We start from the raw sequence: 25,583 nt of genomic DNA, 5'->3' as shown, positions 1-25,583 counted from the left end.
TGAGTTGTCTTGGCAAAATTCTATCAGCCTATGTCCTGCTTCATTTTGTTCTCCCAGGCCACGCTTACCTGTAATTCCAGGTGTCATTTGACTGCCCACCTTAGCATTCCAGTCTCCCGTGATGAAAATAACGTCTCTTTTAGGTGTGTTGTCCAGTAGGTGCTGCAGATCCTCATAGAACCGCTCTACTTCAGCTTCTTCAGCATCTGTGGTTGGGGCGTATATTTGGATCACTGTGATGTTAGATGGCTTGCTCTGAATTCGAACTGAGATCATTCTATCGTTTTTTGGATTATATCCAAGCACTGCTTTAGCCACTTTACTATTAATTATGAAGGCTACTCCATTTCTTCTGTGGTCCTCTTGTTCACAGTAGTAGATCTGGTGGTCATTTGATGTGAAGTCCATTTCAGTTCACTGACACCCAAAATGTCTATCTTTAATCTTGACATCTCACCAATAACCACATCCAATTTGCCCTGGCTCATAGATCTTACATTCCAGGTTCCAGTGGTGTGTTGATCCTTAGAACATCGGATTCGCCATTCACCACCAGCACCGTCGGCCGCTAGCCGTCCTTTCGGCTTTGAGCTAGCTGCGTCATCACGTCTGGGGCTAGTTGAACTCATCCTCTGTTCCTCCCCAGTAGCATTTTGACCATCTTCCGACCTGGGGGTCTCATCTTCCGATGGTATACCGACATATCTCTGGTTGTACTGATCCATTTAGTTTTCATGGCAAGAATACTGGGGTGGGTTGCCATTACCTTCCCCAGGGATCACATTTAGTCTGACCTCTCTGTCATGACCTTCCTGTCTTGGGTGGCCCTTCATGGTTTAGCTCATGGCATCATTGAGGTACTTAAGCTCCAGCACCACAACAAGGTAACGATCCTTTGCTGAAGTCCCTAGGTACAGCCCATAATAAATCTTTCTTTTAGTGTTCCGAAGAGATGCTGCCAAGGTGAGATTTTGCTCTCCAGAACACACTCAGCTCACTTTCTTACTTATTTGTTAGATTTATATGCTGCCAGTCCTCTCAGACATCAGGGTGGTGTTCCTAACGCTCCCTCCACAACAACCCTGTGAGGTAAACTGGGCTGAGAGAGAGGGAGTGGCCGAAAGTCACCTCATGAGTTTCTGTGGCTGAGGATAGCCTTGAACCTGGGTCTCTCTTACCAAACCAACCCTATGAAGGAGGAAAGATGTAATAGCATTCCAGTGTCATTTGACTAGAAACAGTTTATTGAACTCAACAGTAATATATCCTTTCCAAAATGGGACAGAAGACATGCTTCACTAAATAGACAAATGGCACATAAACAATATATCAAGAGAGAGAACACCTCTTTGAAGAAAGAGAAAGAGAACAAGACAGATGGTTCTGGGAACTACCTAGCATTTTGGGAGATAAATTTGATGAAAGTCCTAGGGAGTCCATGGCTTTTCAGGGGTTGCTGAACTACAGCTTCCATCATTGCCTATCATTGGCCATGTTGGCTGGGGCTAGCGGGCAAATCCAGTTTAACAGCATCTGGGGAGTCATAGAATCCCCACTCCATTAGTGACATACAGGGCCACAGAGTGCCTGATCACCAATTACAGGCCTAAAGCAGAATGTCGATAACTGTCAATCACACCACTAAATGAAACTTTGCAACAGCATTTCAAATTGTAGTTGTGTTCATTGTGAAAAAATGCACAGACCACTCATCGGAACAACAACTTAAGGAAAAAGTTAACCCCTCTCTTGGCCATCCTAATACCAGTTAGGAGGCTCCATTACACTTTCAGACAAACATATGAATGCACATTTTTCGTACTAAGCAGTATGGCAACAGGATTCCAGAATCCAAGAGTCTGGAAGTACTGGAAATGTTTTGAAACACTGATGCAGGAAACTGGTGATATTATACATGCAATGCTGTATCAATCCAAAGGAACCTATATACAGTACACGTTATTCCCACTGAAGCAAAATGTCCCAGGTTTAATGTAGGTGTGAGAAAGAGGTATGTCTCTTGGAGAGCATTCAAGACCTAAAGCAAGTCATGTCACACCTGCACCTGTACATTCGTGGAACAAGCAGAATAAAAATTACAGTCTGACAGGCACCTCCTTTCCCATGCAGAAATAATGCAGCATTTAATTGGGAATTTGTGAACTGTTGCAATAAACAATCACTTCTATTTCATTTTATTGATGCTAAAAATTATCTCCCATCAAAATATAGCTGATACAGCAGTTACCAACTGAAACATATCAATACAGTAGCAGTTTTTCAAAAACGTCATGAAATACACACCTTATCAGAACCAAATTGAATGAGACACAACATGAAGCAGTGATTTGGACAGCAACCATTTGATTAAAAAATCATACTCATATTATCCCACACCCTCTTTCAGCAGCTGTTCTTTATTACATATATGCTGTGCTTAGGTGCTCTTTGTATTAAAAATGGGGAATCAAGAGTTGCAGGAGGCACTACCAGGCAAAAAGGGTCTTGTTGTCTTTAGAAAGTTCACACAAACAGTTCAAGAGCAGTAAGGTATCTCCAAGGATCTTAGCTGGGACAATGTCTATCACCATCTTCCTGAGATCATTGGGACTGTTGTTCATGGGGCAGGAGCCCAGGTCAGGCCTTTGCTTCAGGATGCCATAGGTGTTGATGAGAAATTCACTAAACATTGGGTGGACATCTGTGCGGTAGCCCATTTTCTCCAAGCGGGCAATCAGGTCAAGGTAACGCTGGGTCATGGCTTGATACTTTTTCTCGTCTAGAGAGCCATCTAAAGATTTTATGGAGACCTAAGTATTGTCAGATATAAACCTATGGTTAATATTTTATGGAAGTGTAAGTCAGCCTGTATTTTGTATAGCATGAATAGGAGCAGAAAAGAAAAAATGGACAATTGCATGGTTTTTCTTTTTAATTTCTGAAGTGGACCTTCCAGTACTATTAATATTTTTGTTTTAGGTTGGATAATCTCCTGATACAATTTCTGAAAACTTGCAGTTCTGTGGATGTTTGTACTATTGGTGTAAGTTTCCTCAGGCATGCCTGATCCAAATGGGTTTTGATAGTTCTGGAAAAGTTTTCCTTTGAATGTAAAAAAGATCATCTTGTCCAAATCCTTGCACAATACACACCCACCCACCACACAGAGTTCCCTACTGCAACATTGTTACAGTTACTTATAGTACGTATATAAACGAGTTTGTATTCATAAAAACACACTGCACCTTGGAAAAAACAAGGCTGAGAAGATTCAGATACTGTACAGAGTGGTAGCTGGACCTCAGAAATCTAATGCAGTGTTTCTCAACCTTGGCAACTTTAAGATGTGGTGGGGAATGCTGGCTGGGGAATTCTGGGAGTTGAAGTCCACACATCTGAAAGTTGCCATGGTTGAGAAACACCCATCTAATGTAACAGCAATGAATCCTGAGTCTTCTGTGTATTTACTCTTCATCTGGTATATTTGTAAAAAAAAAAAGTATAATAAAAAACTTTCTATTTCTCTAATTACCAAATTTGAAACAAAACCTGTTCATGTGTTCTTTTCATGCAAATGTTTTGTGCTGGTCAGTGACCAAAATAAAAATGAAGAACTGAAGTGAATATCACACTGTTAACGGTGGAGTCCTTGGTGCTCTCTGAGCCCCACCAACACAAGCAGGGCAAGCCACAGTATATAAACTGAGAGCAAGGCCCACTCCCTCTTCGCACTGAAGATGTTGCTTAGTCTGGCAATGAAACGTCTGCAAGAAAACAACCAAGCTCAGGGAGCACCAAGGACTCCACAGTTCAACCCTGAGCTACAGATATTCTCTTTGATTGATAACACTGTTAACTATTATTTTAGAAACACAAGTAGAGAAATTGAGTTGGCAGTGGGGGCTTCCATGGAAGTAGAAAAAGTTTGTGTTATGAGGCAGATTACATTTTTAGAACATATTTAATAAAAATTAGGTTCCCTCTCTTTTTTAGCAGATGGGTTAAAATTGTTGGAAGTCCTGGCAAATCCAGCATGACTCATTAGCATGTGAATTAGCATGTAAATTAGTTGAACCCAAGATGCAATTCACTGTGCTTCTGAGGAAGCTATTTGTTGCCACTCCCACTTCCTCTCTCTCTCTTTACCCTTCTTCCACCCAAGGAGAAGTAAGCATGCTGCTCTGCTCTCCATTCATCAGGGCCGTGTGCTCAGGCCTTGATGAAGGATACTGCCCCTTTCTTCCACACAGCCTTTGGCAGCAAATAGGGCTGAGGGTTTAGGGCAAACTAAGTATTTAGAAAAAAAAGAACAAAGGAATGTCATCTTTTCCACCAGGATGGATGTAACAGAACAACAAAGAATAAAGTCAGTAAGATTCTTTTTACTTCTTAACCTACTGTCTAAGCATGTGATTCTTTATGCTTGGGAGGGCTGAGTGTGTAAGATCCATAACCTGTGTTTCTCTGGCATGCTCATTAAAGCTATTTTATGATAATACTCTTTTTCTGAGTACAGCTTCTAAGCTGTGTTAAGCACTGCTCCATTTCAGTGGTTCTAGCAGGCCACTAAATTGGCTTCAAAAATGTGGTATCTAAATCCCTCAGCTAAAGTTGTAACAAATTCAATTATTTCTTCACTTATTAAGATGTCCTCGGGAACTGATCAAGGATGGCTTTTATCTCTGCTCGTATTTAACTTTGTTTTGAGACATTGACCTGTTTTATTATATAGTCAAAGGATATTTTGAGAATGAAAATGGATAAAACTCCAGTTGTCACAATACCTACAAGATATTTTAGCTCTTACTGGCAATTATCAATGCTTTTTGCCTAACTCTGTGGATGCATACAACAGTTTGGAAAATTATCTGGTTTAGAAGAGAAATAAGGTTTGATGATTGTGACCTATAAAACAAAAAGTTGGAATTTATCAGTTTCTGAAGAACTCTGAATTTATACAGTTTGGAATGTAAAGTACTTCTGTGGATTTCTGTGGTAATTCTGTTGGCAAGAAATTATCATTCCAGTTTTAAAATCCTGGACTGAAACAATGTGTTCTCGCTCATCCTTCAAACGGCACTCTCCTAGGGAACATGAGGAGGACCACATTCATTATGGCCAGAGTTCTCTTCTTTGACCCCTTGGGGACCCTTCCCAGAAGCTGCTATGCAAAGAGGCTGCCTTCCTCTGCCTCATGATGCTGCCAGCTGGCACAAAAGCTGAACCTCTGAGTTTTATTAAGGGTCTGCCATCTTGACAAAAAAAGTCTATTTATTTCTAAGTGTTGGGATAGAATCACTTACTTGCTTTATTTTCTCAGGGATATTGGATACTGTGAATCCATAGAGCCGTGTTATTCCAGGGAACACATGTGCAAGGATACGCCTGTCTAACTGGAAGGCAATCTCTCCCACAATGCGTCCATTTTTCTTGTTGCTTTGGGCAATTTCGATATCTGAAGGGAGTGAAAAAACAGAGATAGACTTGATCTTAGCTAGGAGAGGCCAAAGCCACTTTTATAAAATTAAACCTGTCTATAATAAACATTTTTCCGTGAAGGCTTAGGTTTAAAAAAAGTTTCACTTGTCATCCCATGTTAATACTGAAGGGGGGTGGGGGTAGAAATCACTTAAACCACAAGACCTGAGCACATCAGTAGTCTTACTAGAGCCCAATGGCATCAGAATTGGTTTACCTCGGTTTATATACAGTAGTTGAATAAAAGTTGAAGTTGTGTTAAATAAATAAAAACTAGAAAGATAATTTCTTATATATTATCTGCTTGCAGAACTGTTTTATATTAATCTCACTGAATGTAATACTATTTATTTGTTTGTTTGTTTGTTTGATTTATCCTGTCTTTATTTTTTGTGAACTCAAGGCAGCATACATACCTAATGCTCCCACCTACTATTTTCCCCACAACAACAACCCTGTGAGGTGGGTTCAGCTGAGAGAGAGTGACTGGGCCAAAGTCACCCCACCAGCTTTCAGGCCTAAGGTGGGACTCAGACTCAGACTCCTGGTTTCTAGCCCAGCACCTTAACCACTAGAAGTGACAAAAGGAGAGGAGGTAAAGTACCATCAGGCATCCAAGATTCTGTTTCAATAAAGTATAGTTCTAATCTTCCTCTGGAGCTGATTTTCTGATCTGACCTACCTAGTGGGGCTGACATCATCCTACAGAAAAAACTAGTGTTCCTTGCCAAATGAATGGGGCCAGATGCCAACTTGAGCAGGCCCATAGAAACCATGAAGGCAATCATATAGAACCGCACCCAGCAGGATGGCCTTCACAAATCTGCTGATGTTCCCTGATGGAGAAACAAACTTGCCTCTCCTCCTGATAAATTATGCCCAGATCACCAATTTTCATTGTTTTCAGAAAGAACCAGTCCTTAGCCCTCTAGAAACCAAGGTGTAAAGCTGGAGCCTGTAGTGATAGAGGTTTGAACCCTATCTGTTTTGCAAGGACAGCTTGCTTTTCAATTTTCCAATGATTTTAGCCAGTGACTGAAGAGTTCTAACTGTGACTGACATGGACTGGAGAAGAAAAGGTATATTTTTTCTGAAGGGAAAAGGGACTGATTGGTGCCTTATAAATAACAGATCAAAAATCCAAGTTTTTGAGATGGCTATGACTATGCAGTAAGAGGAGAAAGGAGGCAAGAGACTGCAAAATTTCAGTTAGATTGTATTCTTTAAACAGTGTTTGTTTTTTGTTTTTAAACACCCACCAAAGCATGCAGATAAAATGCAGCATTGTTATATGACTATTGTAAAAAGCAGGTTGGTCTGAGGAGCTGCATGTGAGGGTGGCTCTGCAAGGTATATCACCCAATGCTGATATATCCATAAAAAGGGTAGGGAGAAGAGCATTGCATAAGAGCTCTGCAGAGTAGTCTAGTTTTGTTAGTCACCCTTTTTTAGATTTTGTTTTTGTTTGAGGGAAATGAAATATGATTGAGGGTAGTGTAGTAACAGTGCAATATATTAAAGATAGGATGGATCTTTTGCATATTGTATTAAGGACAATATAAATAAAAGTGTTAAGTAAAGCTGTTTGATTTCCTACTCTGGATGGGGCATTGAGCTGCTGAGCTTGCCGATCGGAAGGTCGGCGGTTCGAATCCGCATGACGGGGTGAGCTCCCATTGCTAGCCCCAGCTCCTGCCAACCTAGCAGTTCGAAAACATGCAAATGTGAGTAGATTAATAGGTACCGCTTTGGCGGGCAGGTAACGGCGTTCTGTGTAGTCATGCTGTCCACATGACCATGGAAGTGTCTACGGACAAACGCCAGCTCTTTGGCTTTGAAACGGAGATGAGCACCGCCCCCTAGAGTCGGACACGACTGGATTTAAAGTCAAGGGAAACCTTTACCTTTACTAAGTTATATATAATGCATTTTAAAAAGCTACAAAAATAACTATATATCTGGTATGGGGTGGTTGGCGGATAGATTTGAGTTTTTATTGGGCTTCAGTGTAGTCTATTGTTCTGAATGGTTGTTTTTACTGTATTGTGCTCTTAATTTGTTCGCCACTCAGAGTTCCTTTTGGTAGATGGGTGGTTGTATATATTTGTTTAATTAATTAATTAATTAATTAATTAATATCCCTAATGAGTACTGAAAGTATTAAATATATTTGAATTCTTCTCAAAATTCTCATTTTCTTCACACAAACACATACACCACACACAGATTTTGAAAATTCTAAAAAAAGGATATCTCTAGGCCATCTTTTTATAGGAAATGATAGACTGCACTCAGTTTTTCACACTGAACTGCAACATGAAACAGGCCCAAAGTCTCACTATTACCATTCAGGTAGAATGTATGGAACTTCCTTATCTTGTCTGTGGCAGGTGAATCTGGGAACCAGACTCTCTTCTTCTGAGGCATCTCTTGCGTTTCAGGCTGTGATTTGTCTATGCTGGAGTCCTGAGCACCACCTCCAAAGCAATAGGGCTGCCTCTCAGGAATCCCTCCTTTGTGGATGTTTACATCATCTGAAAATGCAGTCTGTGCTTGGGCATCTTCTTTGTGTGTCTTTGAGGAAGGTGATTCTTCTGGTAAGCAACTGAGCATCTCTTTTGAATTCAGGAGTCTTCCTGCTTTGTAATGAGCTGCAGTTAAGCAGATTTAGCACCAGGTTACGCTAAAGGGCAATAAAACAGCAAGTGGCTTGTAGAGATTTCTCTTTGACTGGACACATCCACCCAAAATGAATGTTTTCCTCTCACTGTTCTCCCCATCCTCTGTGAATAACTATGGGCATAAGTGGCCGGGGCTTGATGAAAGACTGTGTCCTGCTCACCCCTTTGAATCACAATGCAATATTTTACACACACAGAGAGAGAGAGAGAGAGAGAGAGAGAGAGAGAGAGAGAGAGAGAGAGATTGCCCACCTTGTTGGTGTTGCTTGTTGGTGCAGTGTGCAGTTTCATGCACCACAAAGCTCATTTTTCTCTATTAGACACGTCACAATTTAATGGAGGAATCATGGAGAAAACCTCAGGGAGAAAATCTATGTGGTCACTAGGAGTCAAAAATGACTTGATTGCACATAAACAATCACTCAATCGATCAGAGAAATCACCATGCTGTGATTTCTTCTTCATCTGATAGGTTTCTTCACAAGATGTCTTAAATGAAATAGTTCTCTTTGTGTTTTTTCATTTAACAGTAATGAACTGTCAGGCTCTTTCATTTGTGCTGAGGGTATTTTAAAAAATATTTGGAGTGTTGATTGCTTAAATCTTGTGGGATTATGACAAGATTTGGGTGGTGATGCATGTATTCCAACTTTTTGTGCAAACTTAACATGATTAAAAAAAAGTTGAGTGTATGAACGAATCGATAGCTTTTACAATAAAGGGATGTAAATAATGAGGTTCCTAAAACACGAGAACATTGATTTTAATGTATTTGTTTACTAAAATTGATAAACCATTAATGATCAATTAAATGGCCATGTTGGCTAGAAATGACAGAGAAGAACTTCAAAAGGCTATTTCCAAACTGAAGGAAAGAACATTGTAGATATGGCTTTATATAAGCAATTTTAAAGTAATATTCATGAGGCAAAGCTCCTAACTAAATATATATTCTGTTGTGTCTTGACTGGCAGAGGCTGGTCTGAAAAGGAATCTTGGTGTTGTAGCAGATACCTTGATGAAACCAGCAACTTGGTGCCTCCATCTGCTGTAAGGGCCAGTTCCACACTTAGGAGGTTTAGATAAGGAACTGAAAATCACACTGTTAGTGTGTTAATTTTCTTACTCAGCTCTATGGTGCAACCATAATTGGAATCTAGTAACATTTCTGGTTACTTCACCTCAAAATTGGATATTGAAGATCTGAAAAGGAGCAACTGAAATAAGGAGCTGTCTAGCTGTCACTTAGATTTGTCCACAGATAGAACTTAATTATTCATGGTGATTATTAATAGTAAATGTCTGTTCTCATGGACTGAAAGTGGAAAACATTCAAATGCTTTTAGAACAAACTCTACCCCATTATCTCTGCAGACATATACATAGAGAGTTGACATCAAATATAATTTCTCACCAATGCTAAATGGAAGTGTTTGAACCTTATCACCACCAGGGAAAGGACCATCTGTAAGCCAAGATTTCCTTAACATTGATATGTCTGTGGGTTCCTCAAGCTGTTTTCCAATCATGGTAGAACTTGATATATTTGAGGCGTGTATGGATTTCTTTTCTCCACTTCTAGATTGAACAGCAACAGGATCAGTGTGGAATAGTTTAATCTGTGTCTGGGTACTGGGACATGACTTTGCAGTCTCCTTGGAAGTGATATGGGGATAATAATTATAATCTTTTCTGATAGACTGAGCTGAAAACAAAAACAAACAATAAAAATAGTTACATTTATGTCATGTATGTCATGTACACATCTAGACCCTGTGACATGATTTGGCAGAATACTTTATAACATCATCAGAGCTCATGATATTTCTAGAAAACATCAGTGAACATATCTAGTGTGGTATCTATTAACGGATCTGGCCTTGGAAAAATGACTGAGATAACAGGTCTATCTATACTGATTGGAATGCTTCAAAATATCCTCCCAGAAAATATGAAGAAATCATTTAATCTTCACAGCCCAAATATGCTTTCTTGAACATCAATAGGTCTTCATCCAATTCTTTTTGAACTTTGGTTTTGTACTCCAACTTAACACCACATTGAAACAAGGGCATGACTACAGCCGATGATGATGATGATGATGATGATGATCCTTGTCATTTTGTCTGGGACTTTAACATTTTTGTGTAGAATGAAAAGGAAAGGCAAAAAATGAGAGAGAGAGAGAGGGAGAGAGAGAGAGAAATTGCTGAATATATCCTTGGTTTAATAACTCTTCAAAATAAGCTATTTTATCCTAAGCCCTGTGAGCAAGCAAACAGGAAGAGCAAATAGGAGTTTGGCAAGAGTGGTCAAGTGGGAGGCCTGAAGGGATTTAAAGAGATAATTGGTCTACTGAAATGCATCAGGGAAGTCCTGAACAGAATGACTGAAGCTCTCCAGAACAGCCAGGAAAGTGAAAAGAATACCAAAGAACAGGAACAATTATCTTTCACAGAGGTACTGAAAAGACAAGCAAAGGTGACCACAGAACCATTTCTACGTAATCTTTGAAAATTTCAGGACTGGTGAGGTTCCAGAAGATTGAAGAAGAACAAATGTGTTCTTATCTTCAAGAAAGGGAAGGAGGAGGATCTAAGAAACTACAGGCCTGTCAGTGTGAAGTCTGTACTCAGCAAGATCTAGCAGTATGTGTGTTGAGCACTTAGATAAGCAAGCTACAATTAACAAAAGCCAGCATGGGTGTCATATAGGCAAATTATGCCAGACTAACCTTATCTCCTTTGTTAGAATTACTAGCAGGACAATGCCATTTACACTTTACTTGGACCTTGGCAAAGCCTGTGACAAGAGTGCCTTATGATATTCTTAATAAAATAGTGACATAAGGGTTGGATCAGGCTTCTGCAAGAGCTTGATGGGCTTCTGTCAGAGACTAAGGGCAAAAGAAAAAGTTACCAAGTTTGTGGATAACACAAAATTGGGAGGGGTGGCTAATACTTTGGAAGAAAGAGAAGATTCAAACAGATCTAGATTAACTTTAACGGTCTGTTAAAATGAGTAATATGGAATTTAACAGGAAGAAATGCAAAGCTCTGCTTCTGGGGGAAAAAAGGGAAAGGCACCAGTATAGGATTAGGTGAACTGGTTTGGCAGTAGTACATGTAAAAGGGATCCAGGTGTCCTTATCGACCAGTCAGACTTCCTGAGTGTATGAGATCTCATTTCTGGAACAGGCTACCCCACAAAGTAGCGAGTTCTCCCTCACTGGAGACCTTCAAACAGAGTCTGGATGGACATCTGTCAGTTATGCTGTAGTAGATCCTATGATGAACAGGGGGTTGGACTAGATTACTCAAAGGTACATTTCAACTTTATGAGTTTATGAAAGAAAATGTTATTGTTTACAACAAATGCTTCATGTGGCATGGATGGCACTAAAGTTGGTCTACACTTTCTCAATAGTATCAAAAAGTTTTATGTGAAAGCCTCAATTGACCTAAGACATGAGAGGTGGTGTCTGTGTTCAGACCATAGGAATGAATGGATGCTAAAATAATGTGGATTGAATACAAAAGTGAGGGAACAATATTAAACATGTTTACTGAGATAGTTTGGCCATTTAGAGAGAATTGGTGGGGGCTGACTTGCAAAAGGAAGAATGCGTTGAGAGGAAGGGAAAACCAAGAAAGTTGTGGTTGAATGGAGTTGATGAGATTCTCAGAAAGAGAGAGATGAAAAATCTAAAGAAGGAAAGGCAATGTATGAAGCCATCTATGGATACAGTGGAAGTAAGGATAGTTTGCAAGGTTAGAATGATATGGGAAGTATAAATGCAATTCCTCTATATTGCCCTTCCTTTTTCTGATTTCATACCTTTAATTTCGTTGACTTACAACGTTTTCTTTCATTTTTGTGCTTTGCATAAGGATGTTTACCCTGAAAGGGAATACTGTGATAGGGATGCAGGGAGTAAAAGCCTATAGGAATATGAAACTGTAAAGTTCCTGAAGATGCATGTGCACATTTATAAATGAGCAAATCAGGAAATTGGTCCTCTTGCCAATTTAATCATGTGTAGCCTTTCCTAGTTGGGCCCAATATAGTTTCTATTATAGATAGACATAAGGTTGGCCAAGAGTCTTCTTCCCATAAATGAACTCACTAAAGTCTTACTGAATTGTATGTATAAATTTGGATACATGATGAAACGTATTTACAATATATTTGCATAACAGGGGCTTTTAACAAGCTAACTTAGCATGCTCCTTACCTGTTTTTACCAATGAACCAGTATTAGGATATGAAGGAGAAATCTGAGGTGGTGCAAACTGAGCCTGACTGTTGTTCTCACATTGCTGACCCAACAATGTGCGCAATTCATAGTTTTCCCTGAACAGCCTAATTTCATTTTTGAGTTGTGCATTTTCTTCCCGAATTTTTTTTATCCACTCCCTTTCCTCTGTCATCCTCCTCTTCCTTGCTGGTGAGGAAGGATTAATTTGTTAGGGACAGCCTTGCCTAGACAGGTCACATCAGTGCTTCAAGAGGTTCAGAGGAAGTTATCAGGCTTAGAACGTTTCTACACAATTATGATGTCATGTGTTCTTAAGAGAACACTTGGTTTCTCTACTAGAGCATTTTCTTTGATTAAGACTGGCTTTTCTGCTGTGAAATCTTGAGGTATGGTCTGTATACAGAATAGAACAGTATGTCTAGGAGCTCCTGATCATGCGGGCAGATTATTGTTGAGAATACAGTCTCAAAATAGCACTGACTAAATCTGAAAATGGCCAACACTTTTCACTAAAGGCTTTCTTCAGAGACAACTGAAAGAATTAACTGGTTTAATATCAGTACTGTAAGATATATCTCTATGCAGCAGGAATGGGCAACTCTTTCTTTTTTACCAGTGGTTGTTTTTGTTTTTGTTTTGGTGGCTGAGAGCTGCAGAGGATACGATAATGAAAACCTGGTACTACCAGAAGGTGGGAACAATCATTTTATTATTTTATTTTATTATTTTATATTATTATTTTTCAATTTATTCAGGTGTGTTTCTCATTAATAGGAATGATAAGCCTGTTTAGTGAATCTATTTCCTTTCATTTCTCATCCCAAATCAGCATATTGTCTGCTGCTAAATTTCAGTGGCATGTCCTTAGGTGACTCCAGGGGTTACAGGTGGCCTGCAGAGAATGAATTACAGTAATGCCATCAGCATAATTTTCGGCTGAGATGTCATCCATAAGAAGAGTAAAAGCTATCATTCAACATTTTCTGCAGAGTAATTGTAAAGGCAGTCTACCAGTCTGAATTAGAGTGGTAGAATGCCTTTACAATTACTTTGCAGAAAATGTTTCTGGAACAGCTGACATAACATCATTCGGTACTAAACTGAGGCTGTGGGCAGCACATTGGACCTATGCAAGAATTGTTGTGCTATAAGTCTAGCTTGAACACCACTATATAAACCATGTGTCAAAAAATACGAACACATATATGCAGATGGATGGGGGGGGGGGAGAAATTGGTAGCACAGCCAAAAAAGACTTGCATGTCCCTTGGCCCACAGTTTGCTTTCTGTAGATTGTCCCAAACTCCTCCATGACCAGCCAGCCTCATCAGGACTCCAAGGGGCTGGATCTTCAGCCACAGGAAAATTCAGAAAAACTGATGGTGAGTTCCACGGATCCACAATCATGTGAGGAGGTTAAACCACCAGAGACCAGAAAGAGAGCCTGGGCCTCTGTTCCTATTCTTTCCAGCAGGGGCAATGCAAAAGCAAGTCTCCTTTGTCTCTGTTACGGAATACAGTCAGAGATAATAAAAGGAAGAACTTGTAGTCTGAAATCTAGTAACTTCAAGTTGCAAACCGTCTAGAATTTAACAGTGGATACAATTTCTATCACAAATCATAAATAGGAAATTTACACCTACATCTGGGGCAGATTCCATTTATAAGCAACCTGAAGTCAGATCTTACATACATGAGCAAATGAGGAAATGATAATCTGAGTAATATAGTCTGGGAACAAACATAATAGTGGAGTAAAAATGGTTTATTTGGTTTTCCTGCACATTTCAGAGGGTTGGACTAGATGATCCTTGTAATATATTCAAACTCCACAATTATGTGGTTGTATAAGACTGTAGAATAGAAGGTACTTTCCAAATACAAAGGGAAAAAATATTTTGTTGTTGTTGTTGCTTTCTCCAAGTTATATAAGCTATCTGCTTGTGAGCAACTATGCCAAAGAAATGTTGCAGCTGTGCTTAACCATACTGCTATTTATTTTCTATTTTCTGGCAGGTTCCTCCCTCCCCCACTGTGAAACATTCAGAACCTGAATTGCCCTTTGTAAGGTAAAGCGATACATTTCTGCCTGTGACTTCAGATTCCATTCTGTGCCACGTACTGTATATGTCTGACCTATTGGAGAACTCCATCTGACTTGGGGAAAATGAGCATCCCCTTAAAAAAGGAAGGGAAAGAAAAAATCCAGAGCTAAGTGGAGAACAAAAAACTCCTATCACCTCCAACAGTCATCTTTTAATTTTTCCAAAAGCTACACTTCCTTTGCTATTGCTGTATATAGAACAAACATACTCTGGATGAACCAGATCATACTTCCCTAATATACAGTGACCTCTATTAGGATAGGAATTCTTGGTTTTTAGCCTATGTAAATTACACAGATATTTGCACCAGGTCAGGCTGTGGGTTAGTCTGAAAATCAACATTATTTGGATAATTCCTGTCTATGCAAATTCAGTGTTATGTATCTTGCATACTGAATGCAAATATGATCTTTTACATACTTTAGTAAGCCCAGAGAAGTGAGGAAAGCTTGAAAACAAAAACTAAGGATAATGAAGACTAACAACAGTTTTAAAGCAGTTATTTGTTTATTAAAGCAAAACTATGATGAATGAAAAGGATATGTCATACATACATACAAAAGACATTAAAAAGCATTTAAAAACCAGAGTTTGAGAGGAATTTAAAACTATTTAATAAGGATTTAAATAAAACCAATCCTTCAAGGTGGAGACAAATGGTGGTCATGAATAAAATATAGATCAGTAGGTAAAGGAAAGCGGGAAAGGAAGTAGGGAGACGAAATCTTAAGTATCAAAAGGGTCCGTTGGTCATATCTGCAGCCAGGTCTTTCTCCCCACTTCTTAATATTTTTGTTGAGAGCTTTCCTGAAAAGGGGCTGGCAGGATATAGGGAAGAAAAGCGCCCCAGGGTCCAGATGGGGAAGATGTTTCGATAGGAGCTGTAGCTAATAGCACAAGTCCTGTTGAATACTCCCGCAACATTCTCCTGCAGACAAAACAAGAAATACAATGCAAAGCTACCCTCTCGTTTTTCCTGTGTATTAACTAGCACAAAAAGATCCTGCAGTATCAGGAACACAAAAGGAAAAGAAATATGTAAGTCATCTGCCACCTAACATACATTACCACACATACTGAAGAAGCCTCTGACAAGGTTGACCTGCTTTGAATATCAAAAGAATAAAAAACCTGTACATTTTAAGGAAAATGTAGTTTTAATTTTAAGGATAATGTATAATTTTAAGGATAATGTACTTACAGTCACTCATGCCCTAGTCAACTCCAGATTGGGCCACTGTAATGCATTCTAGATGGGGCTGCCCTTGAGGAGTATCCAGAAGCTTCAGCTGGTACAGAATGCAGCGGCACAGGCAGTTATGTGCACTCCTAGAATGTATTGCACCTCTGCTCTGTGAACTGCCTGGTTGCTGATTTGCTTCTGGGTCCAATTCAAGGTGCTGTTTTTGACCTTTAAAGTCCTTCATGGCTTGGGGCCAGGATATCTGAGGGACTGCCTCTCCCCAATTACATCAGTCCACCCCATTAGATCTGGCAGAGAAGGCATGCTGCTGGTACCATCAGCTAGGTACAATACGGACATTTGGTGGGTCCCAGGTGATGGACCATCCCTGCCATAGCACCCGCCTTATGGAACTGTATTCCCCCTGAAATTAGATTAGCTCCCTTTTGATGTTCCTGAAGTCCCTCAAGTCCTGGTTATGTCACCAGGCCTGGGGCTCCCAGGGAACTGGAGACATGCTAAGATGGCTCCATTGCTGAGGTGGCTTTCTTATTCTCTCTTTGCCTAGGGCTTGTATATTTCATTTTTATATTATTTATTTTTAAATATTGATTCTTATATTTTTATATTGAGTGTTTATATATGTGTTGTTTTTATTGGATTGTTGTATGCTGCCCAGAGTCACTTTCTGTGAGATGGACGGTTATACAAAGTTGATGATAGATAGATAGATAGATAGATAGATAGATAGATAGATAGATAGATAGATAGATAGATAGATAGATAGATAGAATGTAGGAATTCAAAAAGGAGGGACTTGCTGCTGTAGGAATGGACTGAACCAGAAAGGCTATCAGAATAAATAAAGACTGAGGGCATGATATTATTGCAAGGTAAAAGGCAGTAGGGGCAGATGCTTTTTTGTTCTCCATATTTAACCATTATGTCAGCAGGTTCATGAGAGGACTTTGAGAGCCAAATCTTTCAAGCATTAATAATTGTTGGGACAGCAGTTCCTCATGAGTAGCCTAGGAGCGAGAAAGGGTATACCACCTAGCTGGCATGGATATGCAGAAGATAAGTGAAAACTTATCAGTAGATATAACCAAGCAACAGCAAAGAAACCCTTGTGATTCTTGAAGAATTGGCATGTAACTTGGGAGAAGGATTATAAGGGCTAAGTAGCTGAGGTGTGATGCTCGTAAGCAAACACGGATGAACTGAAGAAAGAGACATTTTACCTGAGGCCAGTCCCCATTAGGCAGCTGTTTGTCAATCAAAACTTTAATCCCCTTCTCCAGAACTCTGACATCTGGGTACCTGCAAACCAAAAGGAGTGGTCCTGTGAGCCAATCTGGTGTAGTGGTTAAAGGGCTGGACTAGAAACTGGGAGACCGTGAGTTCTAGTCCTCCCTTAAGCATGAAAGTCAGCTGGGTGACTCTGGGACAGTCCCTCTCTCTCAGACTAACCCCACTCACAGAGTTCTTGCTGTGGGCAAAACAAGAGGTCAGAGCATTATGTACACTGCCTTGAGCTGCACAATATAAAGGCAGGATAGAACTCCTCCTCTTCCTCCTCCTCACCCGTAGAAAACTGCTACAGTTAGGCTTAGGGAACTTAACTTGCAGTTAAATTTAGAGAAAGAAAAAGTATGACAGGAAACATCTATGTTCAGAAAAGCTTTTTCCATGTGCTGCTGCAGTATCCCAGGCACAAAAATCCAGTCCAACCTATTAGTAGAGCTTCAATCAGAGGCCTGTGATTAGTCACACAGTTCACAGCAAACAACTAGAAAGGTGGCCGAGGGCATTGCTGAATGGTCCTGGTGGTGTGTGGAAGGTCCTTAGATATAGTCTATTCCCGGCTCAGCTCACTTTATTTGGAATTGCAGAAGGCTGAATATGGATGCGAGACTACGAAGAAAATGTTGTTTCAGGAGACGTCTTGAGGATACTGTTTTACACAGTCAGTTACAACACCTATGCTGGAAGCTACTGTGTGGGCCTGGATCGAACTGATGCCCCTACCCAGCTGCCAGATAGTCAGAACATCAAAGGAAGTGCTACCATTCTGACTCATGCTCAGAACAGAGGCTGCTGGCCATCAGAAATGGGAAGCCAACGGCAGTGGGTTTGGCAAGCTCTTACCTAACAGCCATGAGTCCCAAGAGAGCCCAACAGGTGTTGTGGATCTGCGACTTAGCACTCTGGATGTATCTGCGTTGTTCACAAGACTCAAAGTCCTCTCCCCAACCACCATCCTCCATCTGCTTGGAGACCAAGAACTCACAAGCTCGGGACACCGCCTGACAGGCCACTCTAGAAGAGGAAAGGCAGAAGGATGGAAATCAAGGGCCACCCTTGCCAAGAGGATACTGTAGTAATTGGAAGGGCAAGGCTAGAGTTTTTATCCTATGTTGTTCATGACAGCAGAGAGGTCCCTTCCACTGCCAACCTTTCCTTTTAGCCAGCAGAAATGAAAGGAGAAAGGAGGTGACTCACCCACCACGGTAAATCTGCTGCATACAAGCAAATGCTTCCAGTCCAAACCATGTACCGTAAGTGAAACAGACACCCCAGCTCCTAAAAGGGAGGAAAAATTAGTCAGCAAATGCAGAATGCATGGGGCAGCAGGGAAGAGAGGGGAAAACGCTTGGCAGTCTGCCCATGCTTGTTCATTTTCTCCAGCAGCCTGAAAGAGACAGATGTTTCCCTGAAATGCCAGCCAGAGGCAGGATTGAACTAGGTGGGAGCTTCCAAGTCCACAGTGTGTATCCATGTGCTACAATGACTAAGTGCAACTAAGTGCAACCCAACAAGTGAGAAAGGAGGCTATGTGAAACAAACCAGGGATCTCACTATCTGTGATGAAATATATTTATATCCTAACAGATCTCTGGGGTGGAGAGTCCCAAAACTGTCAAGCTGCATTTGTTCAGAAGATACTCACCCTTCCCAGGATCCATCAGCTCTCTGCTTTCTCTGACAATACTTCAAGCCCTTTTGCAGTATTTCTCTAAGTAAAAAGGAGAACACAATGGGAAACCCTTTCAAGCTGTGATATCCACTCATTGTCCCCTCCCTCCTAAGTCCAAATGGGAAGCAGTAAAAATTCTCTCCTCCCTTGTGGAATAATGATCTGATTCCCCCCACCCCCACTAGACAATTCTGCAGTTTGTCCTCCAGCAGACTTTCTCAGAAAGAAGGTCCATCCTAAGAGTAAACTCTGAAATGGTCCTTCCTTCCATCCCCCCCTTTGTTTACTTGATTTCCAAGGTTCTGTGTTCAGGGAAGCCCTTGTGGAAATGCTTCAGTGCCTGCATCACGGCCGAGGTGCACTCCACGTATGTGTAGTCAACCATGATATCACCTAAACAACACAGAACAACAAGTATGTCAGCAGATAGTGGTCTACAGGCTAGAAGCAGGATATATTTTATTTTCTTTCCAGTGCGATTCTGACAAGAGTTTTACATGGTGAAGCCACCAAAAGGCCAAGCAAGCTGCTCTGCAGTGGAAGGTGAGGAGTAGATTGAACCCATCTTTATTCTACAGAGGCAACAATGCCCTTGGCCAGAATAAACAATGGTAGAAACTGACCCCAGTTGCCCATAAGGGGAGCTGAACACCATCTAGAGAAAGTAAAGATGCCACACAAGTCTTCGTTCTTACCAAATAGCTCTGAAGGATTCAACAGCTCCAACAGCCAACCCCCGCGCATGGTTTCATAGGTTGCAAAGCCACCATCAGCATTTTGCATGTTCAGCAACTAAAGAGAGAGGAAAAAGGACAATCTGACTTGGCCAAGGAGGAGCCTGCAGCAAGCTGCAGAAAAGCTTCAAAAGTTATCTGCCTTGAAAACCTTCGCTGACGGAGCCACCACTCCATTGGGCCCCCTACTTCCGTGTATATCTCAAGGGATGAATTCAGCCTAAACTGATTGTGTGTGGACATACACTGTACTGCTGCTTTTATTTGGCTGTTATTGTTTCTATCCTGCTTTGTTGTTTACCACCCAGAGTCTTCATTGATCTTAATTGATCAGGGCAGCCTACAAATACTGCAAAGAGAGAGACTGAACACAAGTATACCTACTTAGCCTTATTTCTTGCCTGGAAATTTCTACAGCACTGCTGTCTTCTGACCACTAGCTAGCCAAAACAGATTATTGGTGGCAGTGTCTGGGTGAAAGGGCGGGGGGAGAATGGACTCTCAGGGAGGGATTTACTTTTCCTTGCTCACCACATTTACAGCATCAAAGAGACGACTGGACGAGATGTGCTCCTTGATGAATGGGCACTTTTCCTGTAACAGGATCACAGACTTCAAACCTTCTGCGGTACAGTCAGCGACAATCCAACCACAGTCACGAGTACTGAAGGGAAATCCACCCTAGTGGTTATTAGACAATGGTAGTTTAGTTTAGTTTGGAGCACAGAAAACAAAAAAAAGAAAGCAAATTTGCAAAATAAAATATAGCAAAATTCATCAAGAAGAAATAAATGAATTTATTACACATCCTAGTTTACTATGAAAGATGGTGAAAATCAGACATGAAAATACTGGTAAAAAGGTAGTGAGTGGTATGTTAACTATTAGGAGGAATGAATGTGTGTTAAAAGAAGCAAAAAAAAAAAATAGCTGTGGCTTCTGTCCCCTAGAGTTGGATATGTCAGGTGAAACATAAAAGTTGAATGCAGTGGGAAAGGTAACCTTGAGAAATATGTGTCATAAAACAAGAGAGGAAGTCAAGAATATATGGATTCTGAATGAATATTAATTGAATACAAAAGTGAGTGACCAATACTAAGAGCCAGTTTGGTCTAGTGGCTAAGGTGCTGGGCTAGAAACCAGGAGGCTGTGAGTTCTAGTTCCGCCTTAGGCATGAAATCCAGCTGGGTGACCTTGGGCCAGTCGCACGCTCTCAGCCCAACTCGCCTCACAGGGTTGCTGTTGTGGGGAAAATAGGAGGAGGAAGGAATAGTAGGTATGTTTGCCGCCTTGCGTTATTTATAAAAATAATAAAGGCGGGATAAAAAAATCTAATAAATAAATAAAATACAAAAGAAGTATATTGAGTTTATGACGGACAAGCCAATGAGTTGAGAGAAAGGCAAGTCATGTCTGGATGGAGTTAAAGGGATTGTCAAAAGGAAAAAGAGTAAAGAACAAAAGGCACTTATGAAGCAATGTCAGAACATGGTGGACTCAAGGATGGCTTACAAAGACAGAAAAGTAAAGAGAGAGATGGTGAATGGTGCTGCTGTAACCCAGGCTCAACTATCTTTCCTTTTTTTCTTATTCTTATGCCTCTGATTTCTTTGGCTTACTATTTCTTTCTCCCTTTCTGCACTTTGCATAGCACTGTTTACCCCCAAAGGGGGTATTTATGCATGTAAATTGCTTGCATGACCCAAATGCTGATTTAAACACATTGCTGTAGCTCTCAGGCATCAGCAACAAGGTCATGAAAAATTGCTGAAAATCCTCAAATTCTTCCTCGGGTTGGAATTACCAGGCAGGAAACTCCATCTGCCTCTGTTTAGCAGATCTGAGCTACAAGTCTAGCTATTTATTTATTTGTTGACCTGCATGTATAAGATGGCAGCAGTGAAACTCTGCTTCTCTAGTGATGATGCAGATTTCTGCAGCACAGATCTGGTTGCTTTACTTTAAAGGCCTTGAGTGAAAGAGAGTCCATATCCTACCATTGCAAGCAGTTCCAATGCTATTAAGTTCTCACCCTATCCCGCCCACTGGGGCAAAAGGGAACAATTCTGCCACATCTAAAAGAAAGGGAAGTGCTAAAAGATATACCCCAATGGCTAGAGCCTTTTTCACTGAACAACCCTACAGGATGGCTGTCCATGGGGCTTTACCATGTTAGATCACCCAACAGTGCAAGCAGGAATGCAGAAAGTTCCTTCAAAGAAGCCACAAAATCCACTCAATCACAAATCTTTGCTCACCCTGTTTATTCATTCTAGCTTCTCATTTCTAGGACACAGAGGAGCTTTCACACCTAACTTAAGATCTAGTTTCCATGTCCCCAGAAAGGCAGTCCTTTCAAATACTTTCTGTCGCCTTTTATAATCATACCTTGTTCATCTGACGGTAGTACTTTTTATAATTAGGTGGATTATCTGGAATCTGGAGGAAATAGAAAATTATAATTAAACACATCTTGTAGGAATTAACCACAACAAAGCTAATCAGTTCTAGCTATGGGCTTGAGGAAAACAGCCCCAATGAGAAAGGAAAGGAGGTATCATTCCCACTCCCCATAGTAATATTGTCCAGATTCAAGGCTTTCATTTTTATGAAGAGCTATTCTCTAGCTCTTTTTAAATTAGTAGTAGTAGTAAATAATGCAGACAGTAAAACTACACCATGCTGCCCATGCTGTCACCAGAACTACCAGAAATGATTGGTTTGTTCTCTGATGCACTTAGTCCTTTTTAATCAAATGTGCAACCAAACACAAAATCTGCAGTTACAAGAACAAACATGTTCTAAGATTACTGGCAAAGAATAATTCAAGCATTATCAGAGACTAGAATGTGGCATTTTTACCTGTGAGATTCTTAAGTACTGATGTGCACGTATCAGACAACTGGCAAATTCAGGCTTCTCCTGGGCACCAGCCTTTTAAACAAAAGAGTTTAACTGCACTTGACTCACTGTGACTTTTTAAAGAAAAGCAAGAAGGTCATTCAGATCAATCTCTGTAATTTCTTCTTTAATATTTTATTACCATTAATTTCTTTTCAGGATTTATGGCTAGAATATTATGTACACTCACTGCAAGTTATAGCCAAAGTAGTTACAATATTAATTATATCCACTTTAAAAATGTAAATAAAATAAGAAAGGAAGAGAAGCCAGAATAAGGCTATTAGCATCATGAATGGATAGTGGAAAACTGATGCAGTTTCATGTGTTTCACTTTCCTCTCACAACTGCAGTTTGAAACTGAAAGCGCTTTGGAGCAGGAATCTGGTTTAAATCATGACCCAGGAAAGAGCAGCTAGTTAATTTTCGCACAAAGTATATTAAAATTAACAAGGAACACTTATGAAAAAACACTGTTACCTCCAGGAAAGCTTGAATAGCAAATACTGTATCCCAAACCTGTGATCCATTGGTGCCCTGAAAGAGAAGGTAGTTTGAAAGGAGACTTTTTGGTGGCCTTTTGAGTATTCCAACATGCGTAATTTTTCAGCCAGCAAACTGCTCAAAATCAATTCCAGCTGGTCTCCCACTAAGAGTACGCTAAGGGACACACCTCTAGCACAAGCAGGTTTCTACCTGGAGCCTTAATGTGCTCTTCAAGAGGATCTCTCTCTCCTACAATATAACCTTAAATAATGCTTCTCTATTCAGGGATTACTTTCTAAATATATTCCTTCCCACACATGGAGCAAGAAAAAATGTTCTTCATAAGAGCTTCCTGCTCTCACAACTTCCTTTATCACTCTTATTTTGTCTCATTTAAAGGCCTGGGGGGGTGGGGTGCGGGTGGGGAATTATCAGAGGAAGATCAATCAGAAAAGAAAGGGAGAAAAGAAGCAGTTCTCCACCTCTCTGATCCCAACTTCCCCCCTGGAAACTTTTTTTTTTTTTTAGACAGTCACTCGTACCCCAGTCATCTCATGGCTTGACTACCTCAACTCTCTCTACATTGGGCTGCCCTTGAAGACCACCCGGAAGCTTCAGCTGGTCCAGAATGTAGCGGCGTAAGTGGTGGACAAGCCTCAGTATGCCCATGTAACACCTCTGCTGCGCAAGATGCACTGGTTGCCAGTTTGTTTCCAGGTGCAATTCAAGGTGCTGGTTATTATCTATCAAGCCCTACATGGCCTAGGTCCTGCTAGCTTGAGGGACCGCCCGTCTCCCATATTATCTGCCTGGCCAATTTGATCCTGTAGGGTTGGCGTCTCTGGGTTCCTTTGATTAAACAATGCCATAAATTGGGACCCCGGAGGTACGCCTTCTCTGTAGCAGCTCCTGCCCTCTGGAACAGGGTTCCCCACAAGATTCAGAAGGCCCCCACTCTGCTGTTTGGAGGAGCTGTGAAGACCTGGCTCTTCACTCAGGTCTTTGGTGGAGAGAGGGAGACCCCACACTTCATCACACTGTCATCTTTTATCTCTATTTTTTATGTTTTATTGATTTTATTGAAATTCTTTTAATGTTATGAGCCACCCAGAGTTGTTGGGAGTCAGGTGGCATATAAGTTTAATAAATGGTTATTGTTATTGTTGATTTTAAACAGAGCTCTTGGCAGAGACTGCAGCAGTCATTGCCTTGTGAGATGGGTTTGGTCCTCAGCAAAAGGAAAATATGCCAGGAATTATTACCTGCATCTTCATTCCATCCAGACCCAGCCTGCAAGGGAAAAAAAAGCAAGCAGTGAATGCTTGCACCTCGCTGAGTGAGAGGCATGGCAAAGCACAAACAGTTAAGAGACCTGTAACTTTCACTGCCAAAAACAATGAGTCCAATGTCATGAGTTGCACTGGGATCCTGGAAAGGCCTTTAGATAATAGACAATAGCTGAATTAGGGTTGGATATGGGAAAGCAGATTTCTGTTCTGTAGTTCAAAAGGCAGTCTTGGGCTAGATCACTCACCCTTACCGACTGACTGCTCAGACTTACCTTACCTACTGACCTTACCTACTGACTGCTCAAACTCTGCAGTGATTTCCTAGGGGGATGGGCCACAACACAAATATACGCGAATATAGGAATGGCCCTTGTAAGACTTTCTACCTGGAGCCTTAATGTACTCTTCAAGAGGATACCTCTGTCCTACAATATAACCTTAGATAATCCTTCTCTATTCAGGAATTACTTTCTAAATGTATTTTGGAGTAAAGTATGGTGTCTCCTAAGGGACAGTAAGCAGTGGACATATGTAAACGTAAGAGGCATATTGCACTTACACAGCAGCCTTCATAGCATGGTACCTTTCAGCTGTGTTGGATTAGACTGGAATTCACACTTTGCAAGGTCAGCTCCTAGGATACCCAAGCAGAATTGCCCATTCTAGGACTTACAGTCCAACATACCAGGAAGATTCCAGGTTGGCACAAGTCTGCTAGAGAAGTTTGAGTTTCAACAAAGCCTTACCAGAGATAGTCAGGGATCCTGGAGACATGTCCCTGGAACGCAGGAGACTTCTCTCCTTCCACATACCAGCACACTAGCATGTTAATTGTTTTAGATATCTACAAAGGCAGAGAAAGAACAACCATTATTTTCCTCCTAAAGTCTAAAGCCATCAGAGGATAATATCTGTGCTTCTTCACAAATGTAGCTCTTCATCAAGTTATTGTAAATACAGATGTTAAAAAAAAAAAATCTTGGGGAAAATAGTCATTGGATGTAGGGACCAGCCTCCAGCCATAATTATAACTGAACAGCTTTCTTACCTGGGGCCACATAAAGGGGATGGACCAGAGAAAACCAATATCCTCTTTTTAAGTGTAGACGTAGATCAGAAATATATAAAAGTGCAATCTTTCTCATAAAATCAAAGGTATGTTTTCAAAAATAGCATTGATTTTAACTCTGAAGGGCAGAAATATTAGAGAAAAATACCTTAGAAAATAAATGCAACAAATGTATTCTAGTCATTTATTAAAAATACAATGTTTAAAAATGAAGTTCATTTTATTTAAAAATGGGTGAAATTTCTAAACATGGAATATTCCCGTTTGATGAAAAATGCATGATGTCTACTGATGCATTTCCTTGCTTAACTCCACAACTGTAGGAAACCAGAAGTATGCAGCTGACACCTTCGAGCCAGAAAAGAGCCCATTCAGGCTGATGTCCAAACAGCATCACGCCTTTCTGGTATAATGGATGTTCA

At 40.6% G+C, this 25,583-nt stretch overlaps 2 protein-coding genes across 3 annotated transcripts in view; both read right to left on the bottom strand.

Moving 5' to 3' along the window:
* Window positions 1-2,486: 2,486 nt before the first annotated feature.
* SPATC1L (spermatogenesis and centriole associated 1 like) lies at window positions 2,487-12,589 on the bottom strand. Its single transcript, XM_063317826.1, has 5 exons — window positions 12,394-12,589; window positions 9,607-9,864; window positions 7,824-8,129; window positions 5,304-5,455; window positions 2,487-2,810 (listed from the first exon to the last, which is right to left on the bottom strand). Exons 1-5 carry the CDS (start codon window positions 12,587-12,589, stop codon window positions 2,487-2,489), a joined length of 1,236 nt encoding a protein of 411 aa, XP_063173896.1.
* A 2,651-nt stretch (window positions 12,590-15,240) lies between these two features.
* The window catches only part of LSS (lanosterol synthase), a 29,380-nt gene continuing 19,037 nt past the window's right edge, over window positions 15,241-25,583 (bottom strand). For both annotated transcript variants that reach the window (XM_063317823.1, XM_063317824.1), the window contains 13 exons: window positions 24,839-24,936; window positions 24,066-24,093; window positions 22,798-22,854; window positions 22,279-22,350; window positions 21,805-21,855; window positions 19,948-20,097; window positions 19,378-19,474; window positions 18,970-19,075; window positions 18,656-18,721; window positions 18,208-18,288; window positions 17,854-18,024; window positions 16,947-17,025; window positions 15,241-15,450 (listed from right to left, as the gene is read on the bottom strand). In XM_063317823.1, the coding sequence (XP_063173893.1) occupies window positions 15,256-15,450; window positions 16,947-17,025; window positions 17,854-18,024; window positions 18,208-18,288; window positions 18,656-18,721; window positions 18,970-19,075; window positions 19,378-19,474; window positions 19,948-20,097; window positions 21,805-21,855; window positions 22,279-22,350; window positions 22,798-22,854; window positions 24,066-24,093; window positions 24,839-24,936 (1,251 nt within the window). In that variant the 3' untranslated portion in view covers window positions 15,241-15,255. The remainder of the gene's footprint in view (window positions 15,451-16,946; window positions 17,026-17,853; window positions 18,025-18,207; window positions 18,289-18,655; window positions 18,722-18,969; window positions 19,076-19,377; window positions 19,475-19,947; window positions 20,098-21,804; window positions 21,856-22,278; window positions 22,351-22,797; window positions 22,855-24,065; window positions 24,094-24,838; window positions 24,937-25,583) is intronic.

This window comes from Candoia aspera, chromosome 1 (genome assembly GCF_035149785.1).
Source record: "Candoia aspera isolate rCanAsp1 chromosome 1, rCanAsp1.hap2, whole genome shotgun sequence".
Lineage (NCBI taxonomy): Eukaryota > Metazoa > Chordata > Lepidosauria > Squamata > Boidae > Candoia > Candoia aspera.
The sequence above is the reverse complement of the archived record's forward strand: the minus strand, read 5'-3'. Positions and strand labels throughout refer to the sequence as shown.